The 13,562-nt window shown below is 31.3% G+C and overlaps 1 protein-coding gene across 2 annotated transcripts in view; it reads left to right on the forward strand.

Annotated features, from left to right (window-relative positions):
• The window catches only part of LOC138943582 (uncharacterized), a 99,120-nt gene that overhangs the window by 6,269 nt on the left and 79,289 nt on the right, over positions 1 to 13,562 (forward strand). The window contains exon 1 of one of the 2 annotated variants that reach the window (XM_070314539.1): positions 6,011 to 7,034. The exons of the other annotated variant lie outside the window; for it this stretch is intronic. Within the exon in view, the coding sequence (XP_070170640.1) occupies positions 7,012 to 7,034 (23 nt within the window). The 5' untranslated portion in view covers positions 6,011 to 7,011. Of the gene's footprint in view, positions 1 to 6,010; positions 7,035 to 13,562 lie in introns of those variants that run through there. 2 annotated transcript variants of the gene reach the window in all.

Consider the following 13,562-nt stretch of genomic DNA (forward strand, 5'->3'; position numbering starts at 1 on the left):
TTTGTTTCTTCACTTTAAGCATAAAGCAGATTTTGCGTATATATTTTCTTTGCGTACATACAAGATTAGATATGTTTTATTGATGCATTATACATAGGTAATTAACCAACATTATTAATTTTTTTATCTTAATTAATTTGGCAATCTTACGAAAAATAGAATTCAGATATATAGGTATGATTGATTAATTAATTATTAACAAATAATAATGTCTGAGACTTATTGCTCTATAATTCCGAATTTATAATCGCTTCTACCAATTAAAAAATTAATAATAAAGATATTAATAATATCAGTGTTTTTCAGTTTTTTATTTAATTTAACCAAAAATTTAAACAGAATGCAATAAATTAATTAAAAGCAAAGTTTGATAAGTTTAAACAGAAGACACTGCTAAAATAACATTACACAAGAGTAATTTGAGGACAACAGATTCGCTCTAGTTATCTGTATGCCAATCATGACTCCTAAACAATCCTTCGAAGATCCTTAATTTGATTTAAACTACTGAAATCTTATTATTGTGAACAAACTCAAGTTACCAATGAGTTGATTATTTCGGAAATGATGTAAGCACAGAATTGTGGAAGTCTTGCTAACTTGATACATCGATTTAGTGATTTGGTACATGTCTACGTTCTCATCGAAATTTATAATATTTCGAAATTTATAAACGTATCTGATTGATAGATTAAAAATATATACACACACACATACATATATACATACTTACATATTTCCATTATATATATATATATATATATATATATATATAAATTAATAATTTTTTAGCTTTATATGCATTGATATATAATCACAAGCTTAATATTATTACTTATTACTTAATTTTTTGACATGTGGCTTTTACATGTGGCAATGTTTGATTTCTTAACGAGAGTCTAAATAAGACATTTTTATGTATTATATATCATGCATAATTTTATTTATATCTGTTTGATTATTTATACTAATTGTTTTAATCATATATCATATTTAATGACATATTTAACTTAAGATATTTTAAATTATAAGGACAAATGTGAATATATCGTTGTCATATATCGGTGAGTTTCACGATAATGTAAAAATAATGATAATCTTCTTAAATAGATATTGTTGTATTGCCGAAACAACTTCTGTAATCGATATCGGCCAACTAAAAATACAGGCATTAATATTTGATACTAACAACCAAATGTATTGTATATCTGATTGAAAATATTTTTTTAAATTCTATATCTTTGTTAATATCGTTGTTTTATAATAACATAATCTCTCGTGAAAGTATGTTATAAAATACTATTTTACAAATTTTTACACTTTTACACTTTTTGCCATGAATGTCACGAGACATGTGGCAAATATAATAATTATTATAGTCAAGTAATTTTCAAAGTAGCGCGAATGCATCGTCAATAAAAATTAACAATTATATAAATAAATAAAATCATTGACAAATTGACTCACCAGTCGATGCGTTGCAAACGTCACTCCATTCCGCTCCTCTTTGCTCCTCGTCCCTTTGCTTTCGCATTTGTATAAAGTTCTGATTAAGACCGGATTAACGGACGACGCACTTAAATAATCGTCCATTGTTCCATTCACCACTCCCGACGCTTATTCGCACGCAAAATTCACTTTCGATGGATGAAAAGATGCGAGAGATACGGAACGCGACCGTAATACGTCTCGATAATCGCGCTTGTGTGAAGAGACTAACAGCGTTACGGAAAATTTAGGCTGGACGGATAGGTGGGGGGAGGGGAGGGGAATGTCGTCGAATATCTCTTCCAAGAACAGGAGCGAGCGAGTTTTTTGCGAGAAAAAAATCGTGCGCCAAAAAACCTTCGCGATACGAACAAGGATAAGATAACGAAGCTCGAGTGATACTTTTGCAATCTCGCGATTATTTTCTGGCGAAATTATACATATAATTGAAGAATCATATATTTTAAAAGAATATTAAAGTATATTGAAATACGAAACGTGTGAAAAACGCGACGCGAAGCTTCACTAATTGTAAAATTTCTCACTTAGCTGTTGGTACTCGTGGTTTCTCGCGGCATTTCAGAGACATTGATTAACGTTGACATGTCACCCTTAATTGGATTTCAGTAACATCCATAGTTTTAAAACTAACCAATCACCAATCAAGAATCGAATGACCGTGATTGGTCAATTTTACAACCATGAATATTATTAAACCTGACGTGTAAAATTAGTCGACTAACCGAACACATTTTTTTTTTCTCTTAAATAAGAATATTTTATTAGGAATGTTCATATGTGGTGTGTGAGCTGCGTTTCAGATATATTCCTCCTCGAATCTTACACATTCTATTCAACGATTATTCTCGTTGTATTATCGTTTCGCCATGAAAATTGAACGAGATTTTGTAATATAAGCTCTCTCTCTCTCTTTCTCTCGAGCCGCGCTTCTTTGTTTATATCTGAATGTTTACATCCAACTTTTTTGAACGCTTCTGTACCGAGACGTTCGGCGACGCGGTCCTCCCCTCTCCTCGCCTACCCGTCCAGCCTAAATTTTTCGTAATCGTGTCAGTCCCTTCCCACAAGCGCGAGTCTCAAGACGTATTACGGTCGCGCTCCGTGTTTCTCGCGTCTTTTTATCCGTCGAAAGTGAGATCCGCGTACGAACGAGTGTCGCGGGGGTCTTGTATCGAATAACAGGCGATTATCCGAGTGTAATATATTAACCCGTGTAATCGTGATTAAGGCATCTTTCGATATATATATACTCGCAAACGACAAGATTTTTCCCACGCATCTTTTATCTATCGAAAATGAATTTCGCATCCGAACGAATATTCGAAATATCCGAATCGAGAGTAATTTGTAGTTTTGATATATCGACTTTATAATACGATACAACGCGATCGATGAATACATTATTTAACATATTTTTAGGCGCTGAAATAATTTACTCGCTGTCGTATATAATAATATTGCGTTGAAAATATAAGCGCGTCGCGTTCGACACGTTTCTGCTTTAATATTCTTTAATATTGTTTTAAAATGTAATCCTTCTTTCAGAGTTATATTCACAATTTCATAAATCGAGATCGCAAAAGAGCGTCGCTCGAGCTAGTTTGATTTATCTCGCGCAGGATTCTTCGCGTACGGTTTATTTCTTGGAAGAGACGCGCTCGCTCCTTTTCCTGGAACGGATATTCGACGACGCGTTCCCCCCTCCCCATCTACTACTACTACTCAACCTGCCTAAATTTTCCGTAACCGTTACAGTAACCGTCGTATTGCATTAGCGTGCGAGATTGAAATATTCTTTCCGTATATCTCGCCTTTTTTTATCCATCACAAATTTATCCCGTGTATAAAGTGGATGTCGTGAGTATCGGGAATGTCGATTAGAATCACGGAAAATCGTCTCCGTCCATTTATTAATACGCGATTATATGTTCTTTCATGTTTATAATCATGGAAATAATTTTACCGCGTCATTGCATATGGCGGATTTTGGACTACGAGTGAAATAGTGATTGTGAGAATAGTGATTGTGCACGAGTGGACAAATTGATAGACTGTCTCGTCTCAATTTGAAGCGAAGGGAGCAACCGGAAACGGAAAGGATCTCGCGATGACCAGATGCGGAAAGAAGTGAGACATGCGAGGGCGGTGCATCGGTCGGTGAGTAGAATTTATTATTAAACATTTAAAATTGTCAATATAATTTTTAGTTTATGGAAACAATAGTATTGAAAAATCGGTTTTTTTTTTTTATTAATGATTTATAGCTCATGTATAAATATTTAGAATTATAACTGACCATATTATCTTTGCCTTGATTATTTCTATTATTCGTCATTGATGATTACTGATGATTTCATAATTATAATCGTTGAGCGCATTAATTTTACTATTTTATTAGCATTCGAAATCATCATTAATACGATTACATTTTATTTAACTCTGATCACTCTGTAATCTTAACATCCTTAACGCGTCATTTTTAGAGAATGAAAATTATCAAACATGTGCATTAACGAAATTAACAATATGCATGTCAATTTATTTTTTAATTTACGGAAACGATGGTATTGAAAAATCGAGTTGTTTTTGATTAATTATTTATAATCTAATAATCATATAAATATTTAGAATTAAAACTGACCATATTATTTTTGCCTTGATTATTTCTGTTATTCGTCATTAATGATTACTGATGATTTCATAATTATAATCGTTGCGCGCATTAATTTTACTATTTTATTAGCATTCGAAATCATCATTAATACGATTACATTTTATTTAATTCTGATCACTCTGTAATCTTAACATCCTTAACGCGTCATTTTTAGAGAATGAAAATTATCAAACATGTGCATTAACAAAATTAATCATATAAATATTTAGAATTAAAACGGACCATATTATTTTTGCCTTGATTATTTCTGTTATTCGTCATTAATGATTACTGATGATTTCATAATTATAATCGTTGCGCGCATTAATTTTACTATTTTATTAGCATTCGAAATCATCATTAATACGATTACATTTTATTTAACTCTGATCACTCTGTAATCTTAACATCCTTAACGCGTCATTTTTAGAGAATGAAAATTATCAAACATGTGCATTAACGAAATTAACAATATGCATGTCAATTTATTTTTTAATTTATGGAAACGATGATATTGAAAAATCGAGTTGTTTTTTGATTAATTATTTATAATCTGATAATCATATAAATATTTAGAATTAAAACTGACCATATTATTTTTGCCTTGATTATTTCTATTATTCATCATTGATGATTATTAATGATTTCATAATTATAATCGTTGAGCGCATTAATTTTACTATTTTATTAGCATTCGAAATCATCATTAATGCGATTACATTTTATTTAACTCTGATCACTCTGTAATCTTAACATATATCTTTAACGCGTCATTCTTAAAAAAGCAAGAGGAGCAACAAATTCAGTTTCTTATATATTTCGACAGTATATTGTCCACAGATTATTTTAGTACCAAATACATGCGAGCAATACATTTTTTTATTTATTTTTACTTCGCGCAAGTGAATGGTAGGGCGCGGCTGAGTATATAGTGGTATTAATTAAATAATATATTTTTTTTTAAATATTTTTATGTTATTTTAGAGCAACAAAATAGCAACAAATTCTAGTGTATTTTATTTTTTTATTCGAGCTTTATATATATTTTTTTCACTACGGGGGGGCTCTGGCTTAATGTCAAGTCAGCACCCCCCACTTTGAAATTCCTGCTAAACGGTTTGAGCAACAAAATTCGGACTACGGCAACTAATTAGCACATAATTAGCACTAAATTATTTTATGTATTTGACTTAATTTGGCGTTGGTTGGGGGGCTAACTTAATATGGGTCATTTAGCTGTTGGTACTCGTGGTTTCTCGCGGCATTTCAGAGACATTGATTAACGTTGACATGTCACCCTTAATTGGATTTCAGAACCATCCATAGTTTTAAAACTAACCAATCACCAATCAAGAATCGAATGACCGTGATTGGTCAATTTTACAACCATGAATATTATTAAACTTGACGTGTAAAATTAGTCGACTAACCGAACACATTTTTTTTTTCTCTTAAATAAGAATATTTTATTAGGAATGTTCATATGTGGTGTGTGAGCTGCTTTTCAGATATATTCCTCCTCGAATCTTACACATTCTATTCAACGATTATTCTCGTTGTATTATCGTTTCGCCATGAAAATTGAACGAGATTTTGTAATATAAGCTCTCTCTCTCTCTTTCTCTCGAGCCGCGCTTCTTTGTTTATATCTGAATGTTTACGACCAACTTTTTTGAACGCTTCTGTACCGAGACGTTCGGCGACGCGGTCCTCCCCTCTCCACGCCTACCCGTCTAGCCTAAATTTTCCGTAATCGTGTCAGTCTCTTCACACAAGCGCGAGTCTCAAGACGAATTACGGTCGCGCTCCGTGTTTCTCGATCTCCGTCTTTTTATCCGTCGAAAGTGAGATCCGCGTACGAACGAGTGTCGGGGGGGTCTTGTATCGAATAACAGGCGATTATCCGAGTGTAATATATTAACCCGTGTAATCGTGATTAAGGCATCTTTCGATATATATATATACTCGCAAACGACAAGATTTTTCCCACGCATCTTTTATCTATCGAAAATGAATTTCGCATCCGAACGAATATTCGAAATATCCGAATCGAGAGTAATTTGTAGTTTTGATATATCGACTTTATAATACGATACAACGCGATCGATGAATACATTATTTAACATATTTTTAGGCGCTGAAATAATTTACTCGCTGTCGTATATAATAATATTGCGTTGAAAATATAAGCGCGTCGCGTTCGACACGTTTCTGCTTTAATATTCTTTAATATTGTTTTCGAATGTAATCCTTTTTTCAGAGTTATATTCACAATTTCATAAATCGAGATCGCAAAAGAGCGTCGCTCGAGCTAGTTTGATTTATCTCGCGCAGGATTTTTCGCGTACGGTTTATTTCTTGGAAGAGACGCGCTCGCTCCTTTTCCTGGAACGGATATTCGACGACGCGTTCCCCCCTCCCCATCTACTACTACTCAACCTGCCTAAATTTTCCGTAACCGTTACAGTAACCGTCGTATTGCATTAGCGTGCGAGATTGAAATATTCTTTCCGTATTTCTCGCCTTTTTTTATCCATCACAAATTTATCCCGTGTATAAAGTGGATGTCGTGAGTATCGGGAATGTCGATTAGAATCACGGAAAATCGTCTCCGTCCATTTATTAATACGCGATTATATGTTCTTTCATGTTTATAATCGGCATGGAAATAATTTTACCGCGTCATTGCATATGGCGGATTTTGGACTACGAGTGAAATAGTGATTGTGAGAATAGTGATTGTGCACGAGTGGACAAATTGATAGACTGTCTCGTCTCAATTTGAAGCGAAGGGAGCAACCGGAAACGGAAAGGATCTCGCGATGACCAGATGCGGAAAGAAGTGAGACATGCGAGGGCGGTGCATCGGTCGGTCAGTAGAATTTATTATTAAACATTTAAAATTGTCAATATAATTTTTAGTTTATGGAAACAATAGTATTAAAAAATCGGGGTTTTGTTTTTTTATTAATGATTTATAGCTCATGTATAAATATTTAGAATTATAACTGACCATATTATCTTTGCCTTGATTATTTCTGTTATTCGTCATTAATGATTACTGATGATTTCATAATTATAATCGTTGCGCGCATTAATTTTACTATTTTATTAGCATTCGAAATCATCATTAATACGATTACATTTTATTTAACTCTGATCACTCTGTAATCTTAACATCCTTAACGCGTCATTTTTAGAGAATGAAAATTATCAAACATGTGCATTAACAAAATTAATCATATAAATATTTAGAATTAAAACGGACCATATTATTTTTGCCTTGATTATTTCTGTTATTCGTCATTAATGATTACTGATGATTTCATAATTATAATCGTTGCGCGCATTAATTTTACTATTTTATTAGCATTCGAAATCATCATTAATACGATTACATTTTATTTAACTCTGATCACTCTGTAATCTTAACATCCTTAACGCGTCATTTTTAGAGAATGAAAATTATCAAACATGTGCATTAACAAAATTAACAATATGCATGTCAATTTATTTTTTAATTTATGGAAACGATGGTATTGAAAAATCGAGTTGTTTTTTGATTAATTATTTATAATCTAATAATCATATAAATATTTAGAATTAAAACTGACCATATTATTTTTGCCTTGATTATTTCTGTTATTCGTCATTAATGATTACTGATGATTTCATAATTATAATCGTTGAGCGCATTAATTTTACTATTTTATTAGCAGTCGAACTCGATTTTTTCACTATGGGGGGGGGGGGCTGGCTTAATGTCAAGCTAGCACCCCCCACTTTGAATGTAAATTCCTGCTAAACGGTTTGAGCAACAAAATTCGGACTACGGTAACTAATTAGCACATAATTAGCACTAAATTATTTGATGTATTTGATTTAATTTGGCGTTGGTGGGGGGGCTAACTTAATATGGGTGACTGATCATACGTTGACCTACTCTACTAGACTCTGTTATAATATTCTTTCATTTGTATTAAGAAACATTCATACAGTTAACGCTGTATTTAATATGATTATTTGATACATATTTTATACATATCTATGCATAAATTTAGAAGAAATAAAATTAAATTCTGCAAATCGACAAACATATTTTTATCCGATGGAAAACTTTTATTTATTTTTTATGTATATATCGCGCGAATGAAGACTTACAAAAATTAAATCTCTTCTTTCCAGAATCTCAGAAAATCAAATATATATAATTATTTTTCTTGTAGACATATTTTTGATAAATACAATATAATACTTTATGTATAATATATGTTAAAATAAATTAATAAAATATATAAATGAATACAAAAATGAAATTTTTGAGAAATTTTGTTTATACATACATATAAATAAATTATTTATTTTTTCTTTTTTATACAAGATTACATTGAAAAATTTTTACTTACTTTTACTAAAATCTTTTTTTATTCATTTGAATAGAAACTTAGAGATGTAAAATTCATTTTCTTACATCTTGCAGAGCTTTGCTATAAATATTTCTCTTCATACTTTTTCTCGGTACAGCTTTTATTATTTGAAACCGACCGATCTTCGTCTCCTCTAATTTTGCCGCCTTTCTCGCATCGCTTACGTCGTCACGACATAGTGAGCTTTTTCTCACATCGCGTTATACGGACGCCTGTGGCAACAAGTTGCTTAGCAACAGCGTTCCATCTTTTCTGATTAGCCACCATAACTATTGCTGACGCCGGCGATACTGCTTTCGTTCCCATTTACCCTCGTAGCCCTCCTTCGGCTATTTTGCGTAATTTACATTCCGTATACCGGCTAGTTTCTCCGCAAGCTTTTAGTAACGTACTGCCGGTCGACGGAACTGTGTTAGCAGACCTTATCACTCTCTGAAATTTGCCGTATCAGAGCGCGAAATAATTCTACTGATGATTCACGAACATCGCATCTAGATATCACTGACGGGATAGATGATAAGAAACGATCTCACCTTCACAGAGTATGATCCTCTTGGGAACTTTTGCGCAAGAACGAAGGAGAAGAGTTATTTAAGGATCTTTCTCCGCAGCGATTTGGTGGAATGAAAGTTTTATCCCACTTTTTTTTTGCTCGTCACCTTAAGACGGTAATTTAGGAAACGTGACGATTATTTGGCGAGTTCTTAGTTTACTACGCGATAAAAATACAATAGAAACTTCATAATGCTCGACTGAATTTCTAAACGATCTTCATATATACCGTTTAGTTGTAATCATATCTCATAACGCGCAAAGTTGAAAGTATAAATAGCAAGTATAATAAATCTTATATACTTTATATAAATAAATAATAAAAATAACTCCCAAATATAAGAGAAGATATTGAAATATAAGATAAGTTATAAGGTATATAAGAAATATAAGATATAACATTTTGACCAAATATAGAAGTGTTAAGTTATCAAAGAATATTTTTTTCTTTTTAATTCTACTCCAGAAATCGTTTCTTAAATCTGTTTTGATTTTCTTTTATTGCATAACAATAAGTTTTTATCATTCTGCTCGAGTGATCAAATGTTCGTATTTTCTTTTTCGTATTGTTTGCGTATGTTCAAGAAATTTATTTTGATAAGCCTTAAAATTGATAGATTTAAAATCGAATCGTATATTAATTTATATTCGATAATGGTTTAATACACATAACAAAAACTTCGCCAGATATTAGTCATTTATCTTGATCTGTAACATCAACAGATTGCGGCCATACAAAATTTATTAAATAAACCGATGGATCGATTTTGATTGATAGACGTCGTTTCGTAAAATTTTATTAAAGAATACTACATAGCACCTACCATTTCGTATACTTTATAACGTACTTTTCAGCTAGTAAAATAGTGTACAGTAAGATATACTTATATGTATAATCTCTTTTCATACATTCGTGCATTATCTGTGCAGAATCTCTGCGGTATCAAATACGAAATGCACTGGAAGTATTCATTCACGTGAATTTTATTTAATAGCTCTAGATTTTATCAAATCGTTCTTATTTTCGAATTTAGATAATGACGACTATTTTACCTTTTATTTTTAAGTATTAATAAAGTTTGCCAATTGAAATGTAATATTAAGAAAATATTAAAGTGAAATCAATTCATGAACATTTATGTCTCTTTTAAATGCATTATGTTACTATTAAAGTACAATATTTTCAAATTATAATAATTCATATCTTATTTAATTAAAACAAATATATTGTGTTATAAAATTATTTATCCTGTCACAAATTAATTTTAGTTTATGATATATTGCTAATGTAAATATACGTATAAATAATGTATAAAAAAAATATATAATTATATATGGTTTTAATGATTTTTTCTTTCAGGACATTTATAAAATGTCAATATTATATATTTTTTGGTGAAAAAAAATATGAGGAAAAAATCTGGATAGAAATTTAACGTTTAATTTTTACGTTTTATCTCATCCCCGTGAATTAATAAATACTAAATTTATTGATCCATATTATTATTATTATTACGTCTGTACAAAAATGGCCTTTCCAAAATTTATTTTTAAGTTCTATCGTAAATTTAAGCTGTCTAAGCATGCATTAAAACTCGAGTACGTCGGCACATTCGGAGCACCGTATTATCTTCGTAAATGGAGAAGCACTTCTTATTGTGGAAAGTCAGCACTCAGTACTTTGACAACCCAATATACAACATATTCTAGATCAGCGGCTTTCTTTGACGATACTTGAGAAGGAATCACTATTTTTAAATGAAATATTGTTTAGTATTCCATAAGAGCTATCTTAAAGAAAAAGCGTTATTTTTTAAAAGATTTTATACGTGATATTTATTAAATTCTTTCACGAAAAATAGAATAAATTCTGACGTAAAATATATTAAAGAAGAGATCACAGAAAGGGAGAAAAAGAGAGATTTTCCTTACATTTCTATCTTATATTTCCATCTATTTATAAATATATAGAGATATATATTGATTACGACTCTTCCAGACCAATATTTGTTTCACCAAAGTACTTTTACCGTCTTTAGCGTATCTTGAACTCAGACTTCAAACAATTTCCTTCTTGAAAGATCAAAACTTTAAGACGGCTGAGAGAATGAGAAACAGGTCTGACGGAGAAAGCGTTCGATAAATTACAGAGTTAGAGGCAGGTCGCTTCTTCTTCCACAGATCTCGACTTTAATAATATTAATAGCATCTATGGACAACAATATTAATCTCTAAAGATTAATCTTTTTTAAATTTAATTTTTAAATTAATTTTTTTTTAAGTTGTTAAAATATAGAATATATTAGTAAAGTTTGAAGTACGTAGATCTTCAGGGTCTCTAAAATATAATCAAGAGCACAACGAAACAATAAATAAAACGAAAAACAACTCAACTAGGATTAGAAATAGAACGTGACGAGCTAATACTGTTTCGAGATTTCCAAATGCACGCGTCAGCCATAAAATCTCATGAAGTTCTCTACAGAATAACTTATTATACATATAACTAGCATATCTCTGTATGGACACTTATCACACATACCGATCCATCTGTTCATTGTCGCATTACAGACCTTATTCGATCGTACTTGCTAGCTTTGACCTTTTGCTGTCGGCAAATCTGGCCGTCTAACTTTGGGAATCTGCTAAATCTCTATGGACGAGTATTCTCCATTTATCTTATCGTCTCTCGCGTGCAAGGGTAATCGTAAATGCTGTTTCGGCACATCCCGTATCGAAGGATTCAAGACTCTCAATTATACGGAAAGTAGCGATTAGTTCCATGTTTTTACGAAAGTGTTTGCATTTTTTACAGAAAATTCGAATTAAATCAATCTAAATCTATCTGTTAATTGGAGTTTATCATTATAGCGTTGTACATATTATTCTGTAATGTTTGTCGCACTTTCTGTATTCTTTAATTTGAATTTTCTAGTTTAGCAACAGAATATTTTCTATTTTTTTTTTCCTAGACATTCTTTTTTCTTCGTTGATTGATTTAATTTTACGTTCAGTATATTGATTTTATGAACAGACATGTATAAAATAGTTTCAAAGTTTCTTAGAGAGAAAATGAGAAGTTTGTTGCGCGAAGATCATAATTCAAAGATCGACGAGAGATAGAAGATACTTAAAACTTTTAACTAACCGTAGTAGGTGCTCCATCGACTTTCTTTACCGATAGCCTTATTTTGTTTTTCCACGAAAGTTCAAGATCCATTCGATAGACTCGACTGATCGTTAAGTTAAGATGAAATATCCTAGAATTCATATCCTAGGATTGAACTCTTTTCAAACTTAATCCTCTGTCCTTAGTATGACAATTCCGTTATTACAAACGCACATTGTAACTTACGCTATAACATATAAAATATCGTAATAATGAAAGAAACTCCGATCGGACACGAACGAAACCAACGAGATTAGCAGTACGTGAAAAGAATTTGTTGAAAAGATCCTACTATCAGAAAAGTTTATGTACTTCACAGAGAATAATGTGGTAAATTGTAAAAAGGGATGGAAGAAAGCGCGCTTTCTAAAAACCGTCGTAAACTTGCATCGATTTCTTTTGCATTTAAGATTTGTATATTATGGAGGATCGGGATGCAAATTAGTGATCGAGTAAGAAATTTTGTTTTAAGTAGAAACCTAAATTTTACACGGCTGACTTAGATGCGCGGGACACTTAAGAAAGAGAAATTATAGTTAGTATATAAAATATTGCAAATCAAACTTATAAACGAACATTTAATCATGAATAATATCGACGATTAGCTTACGCGTAATATATTGATTTTCTCTGATAAGACAATTATCAGTCAAATCATAAGAGTTGTCGCTTACAAGCATCAATAGTAATTAATTTTATATGCTCAATCGAGAGAAATATCGTATCATAATTACCGATTAATAATGAAAATGAAATATACAACAAAACGTATGTAAGATTAGAATATATAGGATAAATACAAATCCCATGGTTAACAGTTTGCGTTTTATTTCTTTTTAACGATATATTAATGAATACATAATGACCTGCGAATATTTAAGATAAAAGGAAATAAGACGTAGTTAGATATAAGTACCGATGGGCTTTAACAAGTAAAATGACCACTTCCATCTCGCGTTAAACTTATTCAAGAATTTTTCTATTTTTTGAATACGATATTCATAAACTGTATTTGCAATATTTGCATTTCATTAAAACGAAGAATATGGTTCGCTAGTTTTACCGGATATTCCTCAACCACTTTCCGCTAAGTAGAAAGACATTTCTTTGTTTTTTATTTGATATGATCCGAAAGAAAAGGATCATATAGTGAGATGTTTATCTAAATTTACTAATAAATGTTTTAAAATTTACCGCTGATATTTATTCGCAAAGAAATAATCGAAAAACTGTATTGTATAAACCACGGAAA

This window comes from Polyergus mexicanus, unplaced genomic scaffold (genome assembly GCF_030449975.1).
Source record: "Polyergus mexicanus isolate NDT 795.1 unplaced genomic scaffold, iyPolMexi1.0 SCAF_27, whole genome shotgun sequence".
Taxonomy (NCBI): domain Eukaryota; kingdom Metazoa; phylum Arthropoda; class Insecta; order Hymenoptera; family Formicidae; genus Polyergus; species Polyergus mexicanus.